The sequence below is a fragment of the Mycteria americana genome, chromosome 5 (genome assembly GCF_035582795.1).
Source record: "Mycteria americana isolate JAX WOST 10 ecotype Jacksonville Zoo and Gardens chromosome 5, USCA_MyAme_1.0, whole genome shotgun sequence".
NCBI classification, from domain to species: domain Eukaryota; kingdom Metazoa; phylum Chordata; class Aves; order Ciconiiformes; family Ciconiidae; genus Mycteria; species Mycteria americana.
In genome coordinates, this window is record NC_134369.1 from 32,379,310 (window position 1) to 32,402,998 (window position 23,689).

At 41.9% G+C, this 23,689-nt stretch overlaps 1 protein-coding gene and 1 pseudogene across 1 annotated transcript in view; both read right to left on the reverse strand.

The window, feature by feature from the left end:
• The window catches only part of EHD4 (EH domain containing 4), a 32,357-nt gene extending 22,844 nt beyond the window's left edge, over positions 1 to 9,513 (reverse strand). The window contains exons 1-2 of the mRNA XM_075502775.1: positions 9,244 to 9,513; positions 1,647 to 1,823 (exon numbers count right to left, since the gene is read on the reverse strand). Coding sequence (XP_075358890.1) covers positions 1,647 to 1,823; positions 9,244 to 9,479 — 413 coding nt within the window. The 5' untranslated portion in view covers positions 9,480 to 9,513. The remainder of the gene's footprint in view (positions 1 to 1,646; positions 1,824 to 9,243) is intronic.
• Positions 9,514 to 13,275: 3,762 nt separating this feature from the next.
• The window catches only part of LOC142409866 (cytosolic phospholipase A2 epsilon-like), a 44,274-nt pseudogene continuing 33,860 nt past the window's right edge, over positions 13,276 to 23,689 (reverse strand).

The following is a 23,689-nucleotide window of genomic DNA, read 5'->3' on the forward strand; positions in this document are numbered from 1 at the left end:
AACTAGGTAAAGTAGGAAAGAGAAATGAGTTCAGAGTTTTGAAAAAGCAGCAATATGATCAGAGTGGCAGACGAAGCATGGTGCTAGAGGAATATATGCACCTAGATCTCTGCTGTAAAACTAAGGAGCAAATGTGAATGCTGGGGAAGATAAGGATGCTTACAGCACTGCAATATAACAATACCACAGTCACCAAAAGAACTGGAATAATTTAGTCTGTTACTTTGAATATACATCTTTTTAGCTAGCAAATAATCTTGCTTGCCTAAGATTCAGGATCTGACACAACTAGCTAGACAGATTATTTAGCCAAAAAATTATGTAACCCATTCATCCAAACAAACATTTAGTATTATTACATGTTCTGTGTCAATATTTGAATATTGTGCAAAATACTATTTACAGTATAATTATATTAACTTTTCATAGAGAGCACAATGGTGGGGAAAGAGAGAAACAGAACAGTGATCTGGAGGACAAGACTTAGCCAATAATCTCACAGAAAGGTGTCTTGGACCACAAAAATATTATTTAAAATGGGGCTTGTATGCAGCTTCCCACAGCACATATTCTTATCTCTCAGCACAGATATCTCAAGCGAAGTGATAGCCAAGCCAACTATAAGCAGCTATAAACTTTCTTCTGAGAATAAGCACAGTGAGAGGTAAGACTGTACATGATGAACTTGTAACACATATGCCAGTGTTTATCAGCCAAACAGGAAAGTTTATTGTTAAAAGAGAACCAATTTAGATTAATTGGCTTGCAAAACCAGGCCTCCATGTCAAGCCACTATCAAATACAGGAAGAAAACAAGGTGATTGCTCACACAATGCGCACAAAGTTATTAATAACTTTTAACTGGAAATATTTAGCCTGCTATTTAAGTTACCTATGGCAATATTCACAGCCCCTGAACAACTCTCCCCTTTTTTGCAAATACCCAGCAGCCACCCAGAAGCTAACACTATCATCCTGGTCTATGGGACTGCTTGAAGACCAGCTAGTTAAAATTAAACACTTAACAGCTTGAATATGTACTTTATCCAGAAGGCATACTCAAATATTCTCCGTTCTTGTAGATCTTTTTACATATTCCAGCAATTCACAACTTTAAAGAGCTCTACCAAGACCTCAGGTGAGACCAGTGTAAAGAAACAAGAGAGCATCAAAAGGAAAAGATCTTTTCCTTTTTTGGATGGTAGTTTTTAATAATAGTACTAATCTACTAGTTTTACTGAGCAGGGAAATTTGTGCCCAAACTGATCTTGAGTTCCAGCTGGCATAATGCCTTACAAACAAGTTAGCTGGTGGAGCGTTTCAGCAGTTTTCTGTGAACTGGTTTTAACAATGATTTTCTGTTCTGATAACTGAATATATATAAAACACTCCTTACCTTTTTAAATTTCTTTTAAGTTTTACCAAGTGTACACAGATCTATGCTAGTACTACTCAACCTAGTACTGCTTTTTCTTTTTTAATTCACTTGAACTGACACCACTCCCTGCTTGTATTTGAATATTTGTTCCATACTGTTCAAAACAAATACAGCAGAAAAAACTTAGTAAAAACATTGATGCCTGAAGATGGTATCAAGTAGAAATTTAAACATAAAAATCGAAAGACAGCAAGCAAACAGATCTCACCTGTTCAGGAAAGCATTTCCAAAGCGGCTGAGTTTGCGAAACGGCTTCTTAGGATCCACAACTAGGGCATTTCCAGGAACACTTCCTTCTGAATCTCCATACATCACAGCAATAAAAGAATCCGTGGTAGGCTCTGGACCAATCCGCATGCCTGGAAAGTCTTGTTCGAGCAGGTATCTAGAGATGGAGAATACAAAAAGTAACAGAATGAATGAGTGGGAACCACAGCAAAAGCAAATACCTATAATTCCCTTGAAAATTCCCAAGGATATACACACTTTAGAATAATAAAATTACATTTTCCCTGCATTTCATTATTTCTATTAAATAGGGAGGAAAAAAAAAACCAACACCCACAACTGAATTCCAGTTTTTCACAAGAACTAGGTAAAAGGATAAAGTAGATCCCTTTACAAAAACAAGGTGGAAGTATTCCCTCAACCACAGCACCTGAACCACTCAAGTGGATGCTTCTACCAATGATCCCAGTGCTGTAGGTTACACTACAAGACGTCGCTGCTTTTGTCTGTTTTCAAGCCTATACAAGTGCTGCTGGTACTAAAAGGGAGCGGTTTGAAACAGTTTGCTGTCAGTTTGCTGACAGATCTAACCCTTCGATGAACTCAGTATGATTTTACTAACTTTAACTCATCTTACCACAGGCAGAGATAAACACAGTTATGAGACAATACAGTTACATCTGTTTGGGAGTGAGGAAAGGATTTTTTTTCTTTTAACCCGCTTATCAAAAAGTAATTGTTAACTAAGTTAGACCTGCAGAACTTGAGGCGTAACAGTAACATACTTCCAAGAGGCATCAAGTCAGGCAGCACTGTACCAAGAGAAACCATCTTGCATCCCCCTTTGAATAATCCACTCAGAGATGCAGACAGCGCATACTCAGTGGACCAAGTCTGATACACCAAGTCTTGACTTTCTGGACAACAAGGTCTCAAACAAAGGATGTGCATATTTAAATGCTAAAACTTAATGGAACTGGAGCATGTATTTACAGAAAAAGCCTGTCTACTTTCCTTCCTGGATGGCAAGTGAGAAGCAAGAGAAGCCCCAAGCCTATCAAGCAAGCCTCCAGCTTACAAAATTCCTCCAGCGTACACTATGATAACTGCCACTTTTCAAGAACAGAAGCAGACAACCCTGCTTAACTTTAAAGCATGAGTGCCATTGTCCTCATTCACAACAGCACCATCTCAAAAATGTTCACCTCAAGACTAACACCAAATTTTTTTCAAGTATGCTGTAATTTGACATTACAGGAGCATTAAAATTCTCCAATCAACTCAAGTAATCTCGTAATTATTAATTCCATGGGTTCCATGTCACCCTGCAGTTCTTAAAAAAAACCCACAATTTTAACCAACTACGATTTAACTTTTTACATAATCAAAGCTGGATTTAAATGAGAATTCTTCTTCAGGCACAGGTGATCGTCCTACATCCAATGACAGCACTAGTTAGGTTTGAGCACATCTATATTAACATCAGTCTTTGAATAATAGGTTTGTTCTGGCCCTTAATCCAACAGCACTATGCCTGTTCTGCTATCATTTCATAAACCAATATTGATTTGGAAGGACTTGCAGGCTGCTTTTGCTGCAAAAAACATTCTACAAAGTATCTGTACTTGCTGAACAATCAGTTTGTCTTTAAATTCAATACCCAAACATTCACAGACTTTATAGATCAGTGCACAGAAGCTAATTTAAGGAACTAAATATATACTACACATTTCAAAGATCTTTTTCCACTAGCCTTAGCAAACTGGCTCCAATCAGCTCAACCTGTGATCTGGCAGGCTTAAAGCACAGAACAGTTATTCACATGAGATCTCCTGCAGCTTTCTGCTTCCAAACAAATGAAAAAAATGCCAATGCTAAAAACTGGGGGAAAGGAGGAACACAAGAACAGTCATGCCAGAACACGCCAAAGTCGATTTGTTCTACTTCTAGAATAAGCTGTACCTAATGCAGAGTAACAAGGAAATAAAACTAACCCCCCTCCAAAAGGAAAAAAACCCAACACTCAAACCTCTCTGCACATGCAGGAGTGTACAATGCAGCAGATCCCTCATCTTTATGAAGTAGATCATGTATCAAAATGAAGACAAAACTCCTTTGACAGCTCAGCAGTTGAACCCTTTATGCACAGGAACCCAGGACTTTCAAGTGTTGTAGCAAACAGCTAAACGCCTGAAACACAAAGGGTGTTCCTGCCTCCTCACGGAACACCAATGCAGACTGGAGCCCTCTAAAACAGGATGCAAAGGCTAACTCACAAGAGCCACTACCATTTTTCACTAAAGCCATACTGGACTTATCCACAGCATTGATTTTGAAAGTTCAATTATACTTTTAACTTCTAAAATAAAATTTTTAACTTGCCACGATAAAATGTTCTACTTCGAAGACTCTCAATTCTGCTTTTCCTCATTGCCCTTCTTCTAAAAGAGAATGGATCTCTATGAGACTCATCACTAAGTTCTTCTCTTGATATGAGTTGTCATTTCCAGACTTCTGCTGACAGAGGCAGCAATTCATAAGTTCGCAACACATATGACAAGAAGCTCCCAGAGCAGCAGTAAAGAACATTGTACTGAATCAAATGCACACGAGAGAAGTCCCAGATCTCAGGTCACAGAAAACTACATGACGGGATCTGAATGAAGGATGGGACACCTCCAGGGTAATAGGATAATTGCGATTCGTCATAAGCTCATGAACCTGCCAGGCATGGTTATGGACATTCAGTGGTGGTGGTCTTTTAGATGACTAAAAAAAAAACCAATCTCATGGCCTGCTCATGAAGTCACTGCACATGTAACACTTGCAGGATTTACAAAGAGTTGGAAGTATGGAGCACCTTTCAGGATTTCCAACATCTGTATTTTCAGCTCAGAACTCAACAGTGCAAATTCAGATTAGCTGCTTATTGAAATGACTAAACAAGATAAAGTGCTACTGAACTGCGATGATACTTCCAAGTTAATGTCACAGATGCAGCTTTAAAAACCAGGCTTTTATAGTGATAACAAACCAGGAAGGCAAGATCTCCTTCCAAATACCAAATCCCACCCAACAGTCACAGTACAGCTATTCAACAGACACAAGAAACATGTCGCAAGGCAGGTATTTTCCATTAAGACTGGCTCACAGTTGCACATCAAGAATCAGTACAGACTAAAATAAACCCTAGTTCTTGAGCACTGGCTGTACAAGCTGTATCACACTTCCTCTCAGCATGAAAATATCAGTTTCACTGAGCCACACAAAAGGGATGAGCAGTCTTCTGTAAACTGAAAAGCTGCAAATGTTTTTCTACAGTATGCTATATTAACACAGGAAAATACCTGGATTTTCAGCATCCGCAACTGCATGCCCTTCTCAGGAATTTTCAGCAGAGAGGGAGTTCAAAAAGGTTCACAGGAAGAATGCTTAAAAATAGCTAGCGTCCCAAAGACGGTCTAGATCAAACAACAGACATCCTGTTGACTCTTCTCCCTTTGTTTTTACCTGGGCTATAACCTTTCTGCTTTGCCAATAAACATTCATCTACATTCCTTTGCAAGATCTATAGCCAGACTATGGGAAACTGGTTTACAAAGTTCCAGAGATAGAAAAGATTACTCACAGTTTCGGATGCTGATAATAATCTGAAGTCTAATGCTTTACCTAAGCCATACTAACGCATGAACACAGGTGAGCTGGACAGAGCAGCACTGGGCAGGGATATCATGTGATGTATGGGGAGACAAGCTCCTTTCATAAGGCTGCTCACCTCCATACTACATACTGCACCAAAATCTCCACACCTCTTTTTTTAAACACAACAAAACTAGCAGATGCTTGCTTTAGTGTAAGAATTCTGCTCCAAATAACTCAAATAAAACTTTCATGTAGAGCTAGTAACAAAGAAGTTCCAGCTTTCACCCAAAGAAATTAAGAGGGACATTTTTCCCCCAGAAGAAATAGATGCAGCCCATTCTTGCCATACAAACGATTGCATACTACTTGCAGACTCCAGATATTATGCACACAAAAAGGTGCCTTCACAAAACCCAGGTCCAGCTGAGTTAAATAGAAGGAAGTTCACCATTTTAACCTCTCAGTAATACCTCTGAGCAAAGTAAAAGCACAGCCTAGCAAGCTGAAGAATTTACTTCTGTTTTTCCTCACCTTGATAAGTTCTTTAAAAAAAAAGTCAGTCTCTTACACTTTTAAAATAGAAAGTTTAACTTGTTAATAACTGTTATTAGACTAGAAATTTAATTCGTTGTTAGAAGCTATGAAAAAGTTCAGCAACTACAAACTCACACTGACCAGCTCCTTTCTCTTTCCCATACACTACAATTCTCCTCTACTGTCCCTCCTTTCCCCACTTCTTTCTCTAAAGTAGCCAGGAGAAGTTGAGAGAATTACAGAAGCTGCAAGGCCAAGCAGCTCACATGGAAGATAAGCATTTGGCTCTCACCCATCCTCCCACCCCATTAAAAACAATCAGACAAGTATTAACATTTAGGCCTGGCTATATTTGTTTTGTTTTAACTGTCAGCACTGTCAGATACTTGAATAAAACAATATCACCACGCTAGACCTTACACAGGGAAACTGGCCGGTTTCACTGCATTGTTCTGAGTGCAAAGAGGATAAACAGCATCAAGTGAAAAACCAAAGGAGCTGTTAGAAACCTGGAAGCATTTGTTTGCATATCTTACTCCCCAGGGACATTCAGTCATTGCTAGATCAGTGTTTTCCATGAAGACTTAGTGGAAGGAACTGGGTGGATGTGGATGTGTCAGAGGTATGAAAATGTGAAGTTCTCACGATAATCTCTAAATCAAAGTAAATCCCAAATGAATATTTGTCAGCTAAACAGAATTGTTATGTTCACACATAAACCTAATAGTAAACACTTAAGTAGCTCTGGTATGCCCTCCAGGCTATGAAATGGAGAAATGTGGAACAAAAAGCAGTTTTAATTAAGATTTAAAATAATGTTTGCTTGTTAAAAGGCTAGTGGGACAAAAAACTATAGTCCAACTTCATTCTAAGAAAAACTATCCATAATAAACTCGGAATTATAACGATCTTGAGAGTGTATGACATTTTTCCATGGGAAATTCAGCCTACCAGAGGGGAAATTTATTTGCAGCTGACCTGGACACTATAATATTTTCCAATGTCTTCTTTTAAGTCTTGCCTTTAGCATACAAGCACTTCTCTTTTTTGCTTTTCTTTTTCTCCTCTAAATTGTTTTTTGAGTAACAGTCACTGTGACACTATTGTCTAAGTTGCTGCCCATCTTGAATGGAGCATTTTCGCATGCTGATTCAGCCAATTCTTATCTATTCTACAGCAAACACTGATGTAATGAATGTTCATCATGGTGAGGTCAGACTGCGGTCCTTTAGAAGCAGTACCAGCTGTTCTATTACTGATTGGGGCTCAACAGTCAATTCATATCTTCTCCAATACCTAGTAAGGGATTAAACCACTCCGCAATCTACCTAAAAGGGGGACAGGAGAAAGGGGTAAGTGGGTGAAGAGAAGGGCACATCACAGTAGAAGTCACCTCCTCCATTGAGTCAGATATTTTAATAAAACGCATGAGAAAACATCTTTGAAAACTTCATCTCTGTCAAATTTGTCTGGGCATCTTTGCCCAGCAGTGACCAATGCTAAAAAAAGCTGGAAATAGCTGTAATAAATGATACTTCTTTTCTCATTCAGATGGTACATTAGTATCAGTCAACCCTATTGCTCAGTATTTTATGGTTAAGGTGATAATAAAAAAGCCAAAAATAAAAAAGCCAAAAAAGCTCACAAAGCCAAAAATACATCTAAGGCACTGCAAGGAATATCAACATTTCTAAGCACAATATTGACTTGCACTCCAGTCAAATATGGGCAACTGTAAAGGACAGAAAAGTTGAATGTCCATAAATCAAGGACGTGTGTTTTCATCCAAGGCAGACTCTTACAGGAGGGGAAAAAGTTTCCTATGAATTGCAACTGACACAGCAACTCAGCTGACAGGCAGAACAGGTTCTGGTACATACATATTTGGGACTGTTCTGTCTCCATATTACCCATGCTCTCACCATCCCCTGTCCGTAAGCCAGGTAAGAACACTTAACTGGAAATATATGCAGACTAACAAAGGAGCTGTACTTTTAAAGAAGAAAATGAATCACCATGGCTAAAGCAATGTTAGGAAAACCCAAATCACCCACTTTAAGTGTTCGCAGGAATTCAGTAATAATCGGTAAAGAACCAAGTTCAACTTTAAGCTTCCAATTAGCTAGATGTAAAACCAGAAAAGAAACATGATTAGCTCTGTAAACATCTGAAAAGCTCTCAGGTGAGTAAAGGTAAACATCGCTCTTCAATGGAGAAGAAGGGAGGTAGGTCTTTCGCACTGTAAAAAGAAAAGTGTTATGGCAAGGCTGCCAGTAACCTTTGGAACCGCAAGAGAAACATTAGTAAAATTTACAGGAGAACTATAATGAACTTCAGATATAATAAGTAGGTCAAAATTTGATCCAAGTGACCTCTCAATGTCTTTTGCGGAGTTTTGTATAACCTTAGGCTGATTTGTAAGGGGCATATGAGAGGCAAACACACTCAAATATATGCACAATATTCACAAGCTCGTAATACCCAAGGCACACATCAGCTTCCTAAAATCAGTTACTAACCAACTTCGCAATGAGACAGGCAGGAAAGAGAAAATACTACAACAGCAGCAACATTGATAAGCTGCCTTATTAGTGATACTGCTTGTTCAATACAATTGACCAAAAGAGTTTGGGGGAAAAAAAAGGACTTTCCAGATACCATGTGTCTTTTGCCCAAAACTCTTGTCGAGTTTCTCTCTTATCTTCACATCCAATCTATGCATTAAACTACTTTTGGGCAAGAAGGGGAAGGAGCTAAGGTTAAATGGTCTGTGATGGCCGATGCAGTCACGCCGTTTTAACGCGAAGTGCCTATTTTTCCTTTGAAATAATTTAAAGATTAAAAAAAAGTTAAGAGGAAGTAGACAGCGACGTGACACTTTCTCAGCAGAATATGAAATCGAGATAACACTCTTAAAGAGGACGCTGGCAGGAGAGTTACAGAGCACGTAACAGACTGGGAACGGCACCCATCCCCGACACAGCATGGCAGGCACTCGGATAAGCCCCACTCCTCGGCAGGGACACGCACAGCCGCCACCGGGCTGTCACCGCTACCCCGGACTCCCAGCAGCCAGACGCCAGCCCTGCCCGCCCCGTTGTGGAGCGTTGGCCGCCCTTCACCGAGACGGGCGCGCCCCGCTCCGCAGCTCGGCACGCCGCAGGGGGCGGCCAGGCGGGGCGGCCGCTGCCCCGCAGGGGAGAGCTCGCCGCGGGGTGTGCCGCTAGCTCGTAGGAGGTATGCACCGCGCAGCAGAAACGCCCTGGGCAGGAGATGAGCGAGGATTACCGGGCAGGCGGCGGGGGCGAGCCGGGCAGGGCGCCGGCCGGCGTTCCCCGAGGGGGGCCGGGCGCGGCGGCGGCCTCGGGAGAAGGAACCGCGCAGCACCGGGGGGCGCCTACCGGATGAAGGTGGTCTTGCCGGTGCTGTACTGCCCCACCAGCAGCACCATGGGCTTGTTCTCGAAGTCGGCCTCCTCCAGGGCGGGCGAGTGGAAGTCATGGAAGCGGTAGTGCTCCTCCAGCGGCAGCAGCTTGCGGAGGTAGAGGTCCCGAAGCCCTCCGGTCACCGTCTGCACCACGTCGCCGCCGCCGCCGCGCTCCCGCCCGCCGCCCTGCTTCCCCAGCCAGCTGAACATCCCGCCGCCGCCAGCGCCCCGCCGCACTGCCGCCCGCCGCCGCCCCGCCGCGCCTCCCCTCGCACGCAGCCGCGGGCGGGCAGAGCCGGCCCAGAGCCGGCCCCGGCCCCGGCGCGGAGGCGGTGCCAGCAGCGCTGCCCGCGCCCGGCTGGGCGGCAAGGCCGGGCCCTGCGCTTCTCCCTGCGGTCTGCACCCGTGGTGACTGGTGCGTCTGCTCGGCGGTTTGTTTTTTTTTTTGCCTTTTTTTTTTTGGGTTTTTTTTTTTTTGGGGGGGGGTATTGTTATTTTTTCAGAACCAAAGGATTTTTTTTTTTTTTGCCACAAATCCGCCTCTGGAGGTTAATTGTACCTGCTGCGCTTCCACGCTAAAATTTCAGCCCCTTGAAATGAAATCCAGAAACCCTTTGACAACTCAGACCCGAACATAGAATCGCCCAAATGCTTTTCATGTTTTTCTGATGATGGTTGCTGCCTTTGGATGCCAAAGAAGTGTGTGACTTAGCACCGTGGAGGTTAGCTACGACATTAGGCAACTGTTTTAAACACAGTGAAAATTCTTAATATAACATTGAAATTTTGCTGTGGGATGTGTGTAGCAGATACGGCCATTACTTTTAACCTTAGGTCTTGATATTGTGTCAAGCCACGTGGGAGGATTACCTTTTCCATTGATTTTACAAGAGATTTTAATGGAATACAATACCATATTCACTAAAACATTGAAGAAATCAGTAAAATGAGTATTCTTTTTTTTCTGACATAAAAGTTTGTCTGTGCTCACTCACTACTTAGAAAGCAAAAGCTTGGGCTGCCAGGTAAAAAAAAAAAAACAGGAGGAAGAAGATTTTTTGCTGATTCTGTGTGTAAACAGTATGTTGGAAGTGTATTTCTTGTGTTACACACTTATGGCCTTGGCTCCTTTGCAACATCCTTATTTAAATCCCTTTTTGCTGGTCCAGCACATCTACTGATTCACGTTTTTAGCTATGTACCTTTCTTCCTCCTAATTTCCATCTTGAATACTACTTTTTCTCTATATGCTCCAGCTCTTTTCTAAATACATCACCAGGTTTAGATGTGCCATTTCCATCTCCCTCCTCCCCATGCTGTTCCTCAAAGAACAGATGTTAGGCTTTAATAATGCTCAGTCCTGAGCATTTAACCACTCTGCCTTTTCCTAGTTCCTTGCTTCACATTTTATTTAGGGCTGCGCATGTGTTTTGCAACTCTTTTGTTGCAATTTCCATGCTGAGTCGAAAGATTTTATACCATTTCATGTAGGGTCTTGCTGACTGTCTTCCTCATTTTTTTAAATCCCCTTTTTATAGTTTAGTTTTGCATTCCTCTCATTTTCATGACTTTTCCCCGTAGGCTAATCCATAGATAATTAAGTTATCCTTGCAGTTACTTTAATCTTCTCCATGTTAGTTCAATAATTTTTTTTAAACGAGTCTTGTATCACCACATCTTTAGGAGTTCTCACTACTCCTGATCATTTATTATCTGCAAAAATATCTGAGCTGTGGAAAACCCAAGTACTGCAGTCTGGGGTGAGACCACTTTCGCACTTGTCTGATGCATCCAGTATTTAGTGACTGGAGAGCATCACAGAAAGAGGGCAAGGTACAATGCTGTCTCAGACTGTCCTCCCAGCCTCTGGGAATTGATGATTCAGTGCAGGACTGAGGCAGATGTGGAGCCTTTGTATTTTTTAGTCCTTAAAAATTTTCCAGTGAACGCACTGATCAGTTATTTTGAAGTCATAAACTTTTATCAACAACAACATCCAGGGTCAAAGAGGTCTGTAACTTGATTACATGTTGCGTGCAGAGCTACCTTACTTTGTTAACTTTGAACCTGCTGCTTGCTGGTTTTGTCTGATCCTGTCCAGGTCCTGTGTTAGAGAGGTGCACAGTCACTCCCTGTTCATCTCCCACAGAGCACTCCAGATTTTGTAGGTCTCTCTCTTCTCTGCCTTTCACTCTTGTTGTTCTTTTTCTAGGTTGCAGATTCCTTATCTATTCACCCCTTGTTTGGAATCGGTTCCACCTCTTTGATCAGCCCTGAGATTTTCCTCTGTATTCTTGTTGAATAGAGAGTACTCAGAGATACTGAATAATTATTTCTGTTCCACTGTATGCTTTTTGAAACAGGGTAAAGTGTTCATTGTTCTCTGTGACCCCTTCGTGGCTGCTGGAAAGCTGCAGGAAGGGCAGGGAAGTGTCTGCACTCACACACCTTGTTCTGCTTGTCTTCAGACTTCCTGCCTAGATGCTTCCTGCTGTCAGCGGGATAATTTTTGCCCTTCAGACAATAAAGCTCTAACTGTATACAGGAATCTGGGAGTGCTTCCAAATTCCCAGGTCTGGCTGTGCCCTCGGGCTAAATCCCGTGCTATATTGCAATGAGATCCAGCATGCATCAGCATGACTGCCATCTTTGCTCTCTTGTTTCCATGGGGGGTAAACCCTGGGCATATAGCCCCTACAGGAGCTGTAAGGGGTGCTGTAGTGTGCACCACAGTTAAGTGTTCACTGGCCTAAGTGGTAAACAGAAGGATTATGTTCCTGTGCACCACCTAGGAGGAGACTCTCAACCTTGAGGGCAAAGTGATTTGTAAGGCTTCCATATTTGGCCCACAATAGCAGCATCTCTTGACAAAAGATACTACAGCAGAACTGAGGAGCAGGGAAGCCTGTAGGAAACACGGGCTTGTAGATACAAGACGTCTAATAAATAAATCAATAGCATTGAATAAAAGTTAATTTAGAAAAAGAATAAATAGAGACCTGGGATTCCGTCTGTCAAAAAAACCAGACTGGTTGCTTGAAAGGAACCATGTTAATGTGATGACCAAAGCATCAGGAAGTTGAAAGTTAATGTTCTGTTAACTTCAGTTGCGATACTCTACAGCAAGTTAAAAAATCGCATTTGGGTGAGTAATATTAGGTATACAATTTTAGATCTGCTTTGTCTCTTTCTTGTGTCTTTTCAGATATAATATTCTCAAAAACTTTAAAGCTTTAAACCTTTTGTATATATCAATAACATTTAAATCCAGCGTAATAAAATAAATTAGCGTGAGTCGGTTCTTGTAGAGATGGGTCTTAAATGTAATCCTAAACTCAAGGGGTCCCAGGATCCTGGGGCAGTTCACATCTAGGTCTGGAGCAGGCATAATTTCTTCTTCAGTTATTTTTCAGCAGCTATGAAATAACTCTGCATGTTGTCTTTAATTGTCTTGCTAGCAGAGGAAGAAGCACCTAAAAGAAATGGCTTTAACATGTATTTGCTCTGAAAAATGTTTATTTGCTCTAACTCTGACTCCAAAAAAGTTTTTTATTATACAAAGTTTGATATTTATTTACATTCACATAAAGACTCCTTAGTTCACAAACGGGCTTCTTGGTTTGTTTTAGAGACAATGGATTTTGTTCTCTGCTGCATTTCTGGACTGACAGTCCTCTCTTTTTATAGCACAGGTAGAGCACAAACACAGTCAGCATAAACTTCCTTATGCTTCCTTGTCCACACATCTCGGCCTTGGCCTGAAAGGTCACTTCTGCAAGCACGAGCGGAGCACAGCCTCACCTAGCCACGCTCCTGAGGTTGTCAACGAGGGAAGCACATTAATTCATTAAGGAAGAGCTCTGGTTTTTGTGTTTATTCCCTTCACTGACAGACAGGCTTTAGCATTTTTGATGACAAAGAAAGTGCTATTCTTAGCATTCTTTGGCTTTTCTTCACTTCCTAATCAAATTCCTTTTTTTCTTCATTAACAGGACTCATAGATATTTTATTTCGTATTCCCTAGTGCTGGGCAGTTGGCCAAATGCTGGGTTCCCTCTCTATCAGGCACACACATACCATCCCCACTGGGTGGTTTTTGCAGTGGTTGCTCTTTCTTATGCTGCTTTTTCCGTTCCACAGCGGTATGCAAGGCCTGAAGAATCAAATCTTTATTGTTCTGGACATTGTAGTAACTTAGGTTCACCAATTTGTCAAAATCTTCTTCTGAGTAACTCAGATTGTTTATGTAATATGGACCACAGGTATTGGCAACATCAACATCACCCTCTGCCATTTCTGAGGGACTACGTTTCACACCTAAGAGACAAACAGTGACTTGGTTAATTAGCAAAAAGTGATTAGGGTCTGGGTTTTTCTCAGGCATGCACACACAGTGGATCACAACCCAAAATTTTCCCTCCACAGGCATTTTATTGCTGGGATACTTGGTTGGCAGCAGGGAATGGAGAAGCTGGTGGTGGTGGTGGGTAATAGGGTTTGTCCTGGGTACTCTTGGAAATGCCAAAACAAGTAGAGTAGCTCTTCTTTTGAGCACAGGAGGGTGAGACTCCCTGCCTCCTCCTCTAGCTCTGGGGTGAGCTGTCAGCATGGTCCCCAAGTCCTCCTCAGTGCTGATGCTCTCCAGCCCTGGCCCCCACCTTGCTGCTGCCTCCCAGCCATTGCAGCACCCTACAATTCTAGCCAAGGTGCAAGTAAATGGCAACTACTCTTTTTCTCTTTCCTCCCCTTCTCCCAAAGCAGACAACTACAGCAAGGACCTCATGACAGCATGGTTTCTTTCCAGGTGATGGGCCTGAAGCCACTGCCATTTTCTGTGCCTTCCATCTCTACATTGTTTTATTTTCCTCACTACTATGCTTTTATGCCTTCAGGAACAGGCTGCTGAAAATCCATGTATTTCAGTGATTCAAGCTTTCCAAAAGCACACCTGCCTTCTCAGCAACCTGACAGATATTCTTTCACCTAGCACAACCTAGCACATCCCCTAGCACAATCTGCTACATCAACTCTTGGTTCCTACTGGGAAGAATTATAAAGAGATACAGGAAACAGACCTAAAAACCTATATTCTATTATCTAAACTGAAAGACTTCACAGAGCCATCATCTGGACATATCCCAGAAGCAGATGGCACAAATATTTACTGTAATTTCATTGAGCTACGTACTACTATAAAAAACTACAGGCTTTACGTAACCTCAACAGTGAGAGCGACTTTGGTATTCCCTGAATCACTAAGATTTGGCAGGGATACTGAAAGAACTTTTCATGCCCGTTTCATCATCCCAGGATAATCAACGTATTCATCACAGATCCAGCAAAAATAATTAGGCAGGTAGTTCCACAGGTGTAATCTCTGGAAATATTACATCCATCATATCTTATGATCTGAAGACAAATTAAATGGACTTATTTATTTTAATTAATTTGACAGTAGAAACCAGATCCAAAGCTAATACAGAAGTTTATTTGCAGGCTATCACAGAGAAAATATTCATAGGGACCTCCACAGTAGGTTTCTGGTACATGGAGAAAAATATTCAAGGCTTACCATGGGAATTGCAAATCTCAACAAATTTGTGGATGCAGAATATGTAAAACACATCTCACTTGTTTTTCTAGGACCTTCATAAGTCATCTGTGATTCAAAATAATATCTGGTCTCAGCTTTGACCTGGCCATCTGCTCTAGACAGTGACACCATGAGTGGTTTTGGTTTAGCTGCTGTTTTGGACACACTGCCACTTACTGAGTTGGCGGAAATACATCTGTACACTAAACTCAGCAGATGCAACGTGCACCCTCTGAGCTGAGGGTGTGTTTAAGTGATATACTCAAGGCACAGTGGGCAAACTTGCCCTTCCTGAACTCAGCAAAAGTGAGCACTCACTGTCTGCACTCGGGAAGTGTAAGAAGCCCACTTGGCCATAGTAGTTTTGGCTTGACTCTGCACCAAAGGGACACAGCACAGGGGCAGGCTGAACTTACATCTGAAGATATGGAGATCCACTGCTGTGCGCTAGCCCGTATGCCTGACATGAGGGCTCACACATGTTTTTCCCTTCCCCATCATTCCCATGGACCCCTTGGTTTTCTAACAGCTGGCATGAGGGAAAGAGCAGTAACAACCCTGAAATGGGCACTAATGGTAGATAATACCATCAGGTAACGCAGGTTAACACAGGCAGGAAGTATAATGCTTGATCCCCTCTCATTACAGATAAGAGAGCATCAGAGACAGGAGAATTTTTCTGACAGCTTCCAATGTGAGACCATCACATTGGCAGGAGGTTGTTACCATAGCAAAAAATCCACCTCCCCAGTCACAGTTACCTGCACCACCTGTACCAACGCAGGGCAGTAGGCTTTGTGAAAAGTCAGCATCTCTCTTAAGGGCAGGACCACATGCATTTGGGGGATCTTCTCTAACAACATTGATCTAACAACATTGGCCTGACAACACTGATCAAAGGGTTCTGATTTTCCTGGAAGGGTCTCTCCAAGTCTGATAGATGTACTCCTCCCAGCTTTGCGGAGAGAGTTATAAGCAACTGGTACTGCTCGAGTGAAGCAGTCTAAGCCACCTCACACAAAGGATTTCCCCTTTCTACTCCAGTTCTGGAATAGTCTAACCAGTGCAGGAGTAAGCCAGTTCGCATATGTCAGTTTTACTCATTTACTGCCCAGGCTTCAAATTCCCTTTGCTGAACAAGCTGATGGATGAGCTGGCTATGGAAAAACTGCCCGTTCATGTAATTGAACTAATACTTCAGATGCTGTACAATGTAGATCTGGGCTAGGGCATGGTACTGAAGCACTATAAATTAAGCTGATCTCTGCCTGTCACTAACAAAGGGCGGACATCCATCCCCAGCCTCCAGGCCTTTCTGCAGCATCTGTGCTGCCTCCATGGAGGCTGGCTCTCAGCTGAGAGGTGGCAGCCCTCCCAAAAACCTGCGTGGGCCGAGCCCTTCCATGTCAGCTCAGCTGAGACTTCACCTGTGGGGGCCCAACAAAGACCCATTCTCTCTTTTTCTGTTTAGTCTCAGCTTGCAGCTACCAGCTGAACCGGTCGGGCAGCACAGGCTTGCCTCAATATGTAGATATCATGCAGGTCTTTATATACAACTTCTACTTACCTAATAACACCCCTTTTTAGATTCCCTGATAATTTATGTTGAAATGTAGCATCTGCACATCATCTGATGTTCACCTGATATTAGATAACTGGGTTAGGAATAACATCCCTGGGTTCTGGAAATTATTGATGGGGAGAGGGGAGGCAAACTCCCTCACAGAGCAGTACGGAAGCTAATTCTCAGTTCCTGTTCTAGTTCTTTCTCCTTTTGTCCTTTCTCTAGTTCTTTCTACAAAGGGCAACTACAAAAAACAACTTTTCAGTTATCTGATCTGCATTAAGAGCTGGCATAGAATGGTGTCTGTATGTGTGTAAATACCCTTAGACTATTTGAATCCTGTTCAAAACTCCAGTTGCATACCTCAAATGTGCAACGAATTCAATCCAGAATGTCTACAAAGCAAAAGTACTGTATGATTTTTTACAAATTGCTTTAAAAAAAAAAAGGAAAAGAATTAATACAATTGGGACAGTAGTTTCTGCATTTGTTTTGTTATTACATTTAATGTACTGTATATAAGTCCAGAACTTTTGGTTTTCAGTGTACTGTGGGGCTTTGAAGTGATTAACAAGTAAGTATTCTCACAGCATGAGTTAGGAATTTTGTCATCTGGAGAAGGAGTAACTGAGACTTTTGGCACCAACAGAGGTAGTATGGAGTCCTGGGATATGGTACCAGGACTTAGAAACCATCTGTTTTGAAGTGACCAGCAATGTCGCTATTGAAACTCTTCTTAAATTTCAAAGTAGGACTCACTGAAGTGAACAGAAGTTGTTGGCATGGCTCAGTGTTATATTTTCATCACTTTGCTAGCTCACACTTTTGTTTTCAAGGTTATCTGCTTAACTGTAAGCTTGGAAATTATTTTAAACAATGAAATCCTTAGATTCCCCAGACCATTCACTAACAGGAAAGGATGACAAGTATGAGAGGAAATAACCCTGCTAACTTCTGCCACTACAGATAAACAGAATATACTTTTCATCAGTAAACTCTACAATCTACCTGTGAAAAGCCCCAAAACAGTCTGAAGAGGGGCGTATGTGCCAAAGGCCCATCCCAGCTGCTGCTCTACTGTCCAGGAAAATTTATATATTTTAAACTTCCTGATATGGTTCAGTTCTAAGCAAAGGGAGTCTGAATCTGTGTTTGCAGGATGATCTGAAGAACAGATATTGCACAGTAAAAAAGAGAAAGAAGGCAGCCACCACCTCTGTTAATGTGAGGGTAGCTGTAAACTTACCAGGTGCTTTGTAGTCCCTGAAGGTGTCATTTACTAGAGGGAAAAATATCACAATAGGTGTTTCTGGGCTCTCCTTGTCACCAACAATGTAGCATTCCTTCAGATGTGGAGTTTCCTGATCATCTGGCACCTTTGTAGGGAAAGGAATTCCCTGTTTTGCGAAGTATTGAGAGGCTTCTTTCAGGGGCTGGTTGCCGCAATAGGAAAACAAAACAAAAGAAAGTGTCAGAATGTGTGGGAAGCACTCGGACTGAATTTGACCAAAACCCAATTTCACTGGAAATGTTTGAGGGGTAAGGGCCAAGTTCGGACAGATTATGGCACGTATCCAACTTAGGTATTGTAGACTGTATATGGAGCCAAGATCTGGAAAGCCAAAGTTAAATGGGATGGATCTGGGTCCATCCACATGCCTGCCTTTGAAAATCTACATGCCACATTTGGGTATTAAAAGTGCTGTCTCTAGAGGACTTTTTATTTCAAATGTATTTAAAGTTCCTAAATACAAACTGTGCTTGCATTTTCCTAAATACAAACTGTGCTTGCATTTCTTAGCATATCTGGCCTTCTGCATCAAACCTTTTTATCGTTACGATTGTATTGTCCTGAATGTACATTTTCCCAGGCATAAGAATTTGTATGATTGGATTGAGAAGTCTTAGACAATTTTAAAATACATTTAGCTCAATTCATTCAACATCTGACTGCCTTCAAATCAGCCAAAACACATTTACATATAAAAATGGGCAGATTCAATTTACTAAATGCTTACTTACTGATAACACTTCTACTGTTCGATGAAGATATGTGACCCTGGTAAACTGTTAGCTTATTTACACTTTCCAGATACTGGGGAAAAAAAAGTTTCTATGAGTAGAGGATCAGCCATTCTCGGAACTCAGTGATGAAACAGAGATATCAGTAAAGAAGAATGTACGAGGCTCACCCCTGTCTGGGAACCTGAACTGTAGTTGAAATGCAAAACGACATCCACTTTCCTTTCTGGCCTCATAAGGGGTGGGTAACTGGTAGCAAAGGCAAATGCCGTATCAATCAGGATGAGGTAGTCTGTTGCTGCTGTCAGGTGGTTGGGCTGAGAGTCAAGCTCGCAGTCTAGAAGAGAAGCATTTTTTTTTCAAGGGTGGTGCTCAATACAAGAGATGTGCTGAGGAAAGTCAACTGTTAACAAGAAGAGAATTCAGCTTTTCTTGGGTCTTAGACCTACCTATATAGCTGATAGCTGCAGTTCAGTCATTTCTCAGTTCCTCATCTGGCTTCCTCTTTTCACTATTTACTCTGCAATTTCTTTGGCTTTCCTCTAATTAAGAGGGATTAACTTGGGGCTCAGGAGAATAGAGTTAATTCCATCCCCTGGTTTTGTGTGTGACTGATCAGGTCAATATTTTTTTTTAATATGGAAAAAATTAAAATGGCACCTCATTGTCTCAACATACTAAAGATTAAAGATTTTTGGTGCCTTGCACCTTACGAGAACAGGCATGCAGCTAAGGTACACAGCCGAGGCAGGCATAACCCCTTGTGCAACACGGAAGACTTGGTTCCAGGCTGAGCACTAAGTCACAAACTGTGTAACAAAGGTTATATCTTACTTATAAGTGAAAGGGTAACAGGAAACAGGGCTCCCTCACACATGCCTTGCGTACTGGCCGGGCAAGAGACAGCATATGATGACACCAGTGCCATACCACAAGCGTGCAGGCTGGCTGGCCGTCACATCGGCAGATGTATGCTCGTTGGCTAACCAGGGCCTTTCTCATCTACCAGTTGCCGATCTTCATGAAATTTTTAAGAACTTATTTTTGAAGCCTCTCCTGCTAGCTAGTTTCAGCTTTTGGTAACAAACAGTTTCAAACATTATGAGAGGAGGGGAACAGAATGAAAAGGCAGTCGCCTAGTTAATCTTTTAAGCATTGTTTCTTTTTCACAAGGATGGTTTAAAATGTAACTAAAACCAGGGTGCTATTACCATACCTTTCCATTTGGAAAACTCGCTCTCTAGGTAGTTGTTGTTCATCTGGAGGCCCTTCAGGAAGTTATGGATTTCTGAAGCTGCTGGACGTAACATGGCAACATCTCGGAAGATGTCTGAAAAGCTGTCAGTGGGACAAACCACTCGAGTATCCAGCTCATTTGGTCTTGCAGGGAATAGGGTTTCATCATCTGCAGAAGAAAGAATAACCGTTCTTGTATATGGCCTCATTATGTTGAGGTTAATCTGTGCAATCATAATTTGTTTTAATATGTTTGGCAAAACTTGGGCTTCTTTCTCTTTTTATTTCCAGGATCTCCACAAATCTCAGAGTTTTTCAGCTAAGCTTTGAAAAAATCCATTTCTTCTTCTCAGTCCACAGTGGTAAAGGCCTTGTTTGTACTGTAAATTAATCCATCTCATCTACTATAACTTCCTTTGCTTTTCTATTATTTTATCCACTACAATATCCTGCACTTATCCTGTCTTCCTGTGCTACTCCATGTTACAGTTTATCTCTCAGCCACACACCTAAAAAAGCCGACAATCACTATCCCTCGGCCACACAAACATAATTAATGTTCCTTACTAGCAAATGCAAGCTCCTTGTTTTAACAATCAGAAACTACCCCCTACAAGTGCAAGAAGAAAAATCACCCTTTTTGCTACATTTCTCTTCCTTTTCGTCTTTTTTCTCTGTAGTATGTCTGTCGTGTGTGTTTCTCCTTGAAATCCCACCCTGCAGATCTTTCTTAATTTGACAGTGTGTTTTGCAAATCTCATCCTTAGGACAAGTTTGGAATGACTTGCTGGAGTTTGTATCTGTGCTTTGTAGACTCCAGAGAGGCAGGGATGGTGATTGCTCTTGTTTCTGTGAAGCCTCATGCTATACTCCAACTTCCAAGAGAGGAACTGGACGACTGTGGATCGCTAGGGGAGGCCTCCAGCCTCTCCTAGTCTACAGGGGTGTTTTTCTCCAGTTTCACCCTTGTGCTCTGCAAATGGCTCATATGAGGGCCATTCTGTCTTTTTTTTTCCTGTGACAGATTCTTTTCTCACACAACTGAAATGATTGCCATACTGCAATAGATAGCATGGATTTCCTCCTGGTTTCCGTGTGGATTACAGGAAGCCCTGAAGAGGGAATTCCAAAATGACTTTGAAAAATTCAGTGAGAGAATAGCAGCACAGAGGGTAAAAGAAAGAAAGAGAAAGAAAGAAAAAAGAGACAATAAACTAACATAATGGCATAAGAATAACCCACCTATGTCAGTAATTTTGTCTCGGGTCCATTTGTGCCAGAAGTCTTCTGAATGAACGGATATATACCAAGCATCCATAAGATTCAAGGAAAATACACTGCTCCAGATCCCTGTGGCATAGGGTATATTTGACAGAAAGTAAACTGGTAAAGACCTGGAAGCATTTTCATTCACAATGACCGTTCAGCACCTTCTGCATTCTCCAGCAAACTTTATTCATTACATTATCTTAGTGCACAAATAAAAGGGAGTGTCTTTATGAATAGGTATATGAATCCATAATGTATACAAAGAATCTAATTTGTTGGGATATATGAAGAGGGCTGGTAGTATTTTCAGTATAGCTGCTAACACGTTCATTTTTGTTAGGTGGCAAATAACATTTTGTCAAGTACATCTTAATATTTTCCACCTGTCCTCAACATTTCTTATTCCCCAAGTTCTCAGCATTTGTAATGGTAAAGGTCTTATTTATTTCTAGCATAATCCTGTTACAGGTATGCAGTTACCATGCAGAACTGTCAACCACAAAGCATTCAAGATTCATACACTAATATCCCTTAGGATGAGGAAGCTGACTTAGAAGTTTTGAAAGTAGGATGTGTGAATGTATGAGTCTTTTGATTTGTCTTGAGTTTTGAGGGTTTAAGGCATATCTGGGTTACATTTTCAAGTTCCTCTAGTAACAGATGCAGCAAACTTGATGGCAGTCTGGACTGCCACCTACCTGCGATCATCTTCCAGGCTGAGAAAACTCTGTTACCTGCTATATGGTTGGACATGCCGGGTGTGCAGCGGTGCCTTCCTGAACCCTCCAAACTGCAGAACTAAACCTGGCTCCCTGGGGAGGAACTGAGTGATGGACAGAAGAGGCTGACCTGAGCAGCCTGGCGATCGCCTGGGCCAGCAATGCCAGCCTGCAGGCAGAGGGACGGGCTCGGCCACGCAGGAAAGAGCTGCAGGACCTACGTGGTCAGTCCCTGCTGTCTTCAGGGGCTGGGGTGCAAAGGAATTTGCTGAAAACCTTTCAAATAACTGTGGCGCTGAAGTAAGTAACACTGCTTGAATGGGTCATTGGCAGGGAACAGGGACACAAACGTCCCAGCATCGCTCTAGAGAAGGGAAGAAGAACGTGCCAAGGTAGGAAAGGGGCTGGTGACCTGCTGGCTTTTTGACCCCAGAAGGGGAGACCTGGGTACCTTGTTTGACATTGCAGCCGGGGATGGGGAGATTCTGACTGCTTCCTTACACCTCGCCACTAGCTGTAGTGAAATCTCCACATGGGCAAAGAGTCTTAACTTCTCAAAACCCCCCTGAAACTTCCTTTATGCAATTGGTGGAAGTAGGAAGAACAATGAGGCAAGAGATTGCTTTCGCAAAGGGAAAAAAGATTTCCTTACTGCTTTTGCTGTTCTTATGCAAGAGGGGAAAAAAGGTAAATATTATGACCTATTTGCACTCCGAAATGGAAGTGTTATCCTGGAGGATTAATCAGGGTTAGCTGCGGCAAGAACGTTGTAGATAAAAGGCTGTATTTTAGAGACTCATGTTGCAGAAGAGACTAATGATTTAACTTAGCGGCAATGTTACACAACTTTTGTTGCTGACAAAGACATGTAAGTATTGCGAAGGCCTTATGTCAGTAAGCATAACCACATATGAAATCAAATAAATCTGTTCAGCTGAATAAAGTTGCAGAGAAAATAAAAAATCCTGCAGACCTGTTAGACCTGTTATCAGTTCTAATATTTTACCATATGCTGCTCCTGGCAGATAAAAAATATATTAACTAACTGCTTCATTTCAGAAGAGGGGTTTGCGCAGGAGTGGATTATATTATGTTACATTACATTTCCATGGAGCAACAAATCACCTTCCAAAAAGCAAATTCTGGATTCTGGGATTTTCTTCATCAGGCGACCCATGAAGAACTCACTACCAAAATCTTCTGCACGAATGAAGGCGCCATATTTTGGAAATCCTACCTCGTAAGGGGTGAATTCCACCCATTCTGAAAGAAAAAGCACAAGACAGACTGATTACAGCAGCAGAGGCACAAATTAGTTGAATAAAACATATGATATTGGCCAGATTAAGGCAGACTAACACGCTTTGCAAACAGACATTTACTCACTGTACATTTCACAGCATTGAACATGAGGAGTGAATTGTCCTCTTACATCTAAATTTCTCTACAAACTTTAGATTTGTGAGGTAATTTAGCAGGTAATTACATGATAATGTCCTCCATCGTCCTGCTTTTGATCCTGAATACAGCTGAATACACTAAGAAGTTAAAAAATTTAACTATTAAAATTCTACTTTTAGGTGGATTGGCTGTTTAGAGGATTTTTGCATTGAACTGATTTCTTTACATAGTCCTAAATTGACCCCTTTTGGGATTAAACGTTAAATGCAATTCTGGAGTATCATTACCTCTAAAATCCTGGTCGCTGATTTTATCCTTCACATTGAGAGAGAGGTAGATGGGCAGGGGATTCTGACCCTGATTTAGTGCCTGCTGCTGATCTGTGAGCTTATGGGAGTCCTCCTGTTTTGAAGAAGGACAGTTAGACGACACAAAGAGCCTCCCACTTCATCGAAGCCTGGGCTCTGACAACACAGTGCGTACCGGACTCCAACCAGGATGTTTCCCACCAGTTTAGTTCAGAGAGGTGCCATCATCCCTATCTCTGACCCTCCACAACCCCAGCACTTCAGCACACAAATAGTCCTAAGTTAAGTTCATATGCTGAAAAAAAATC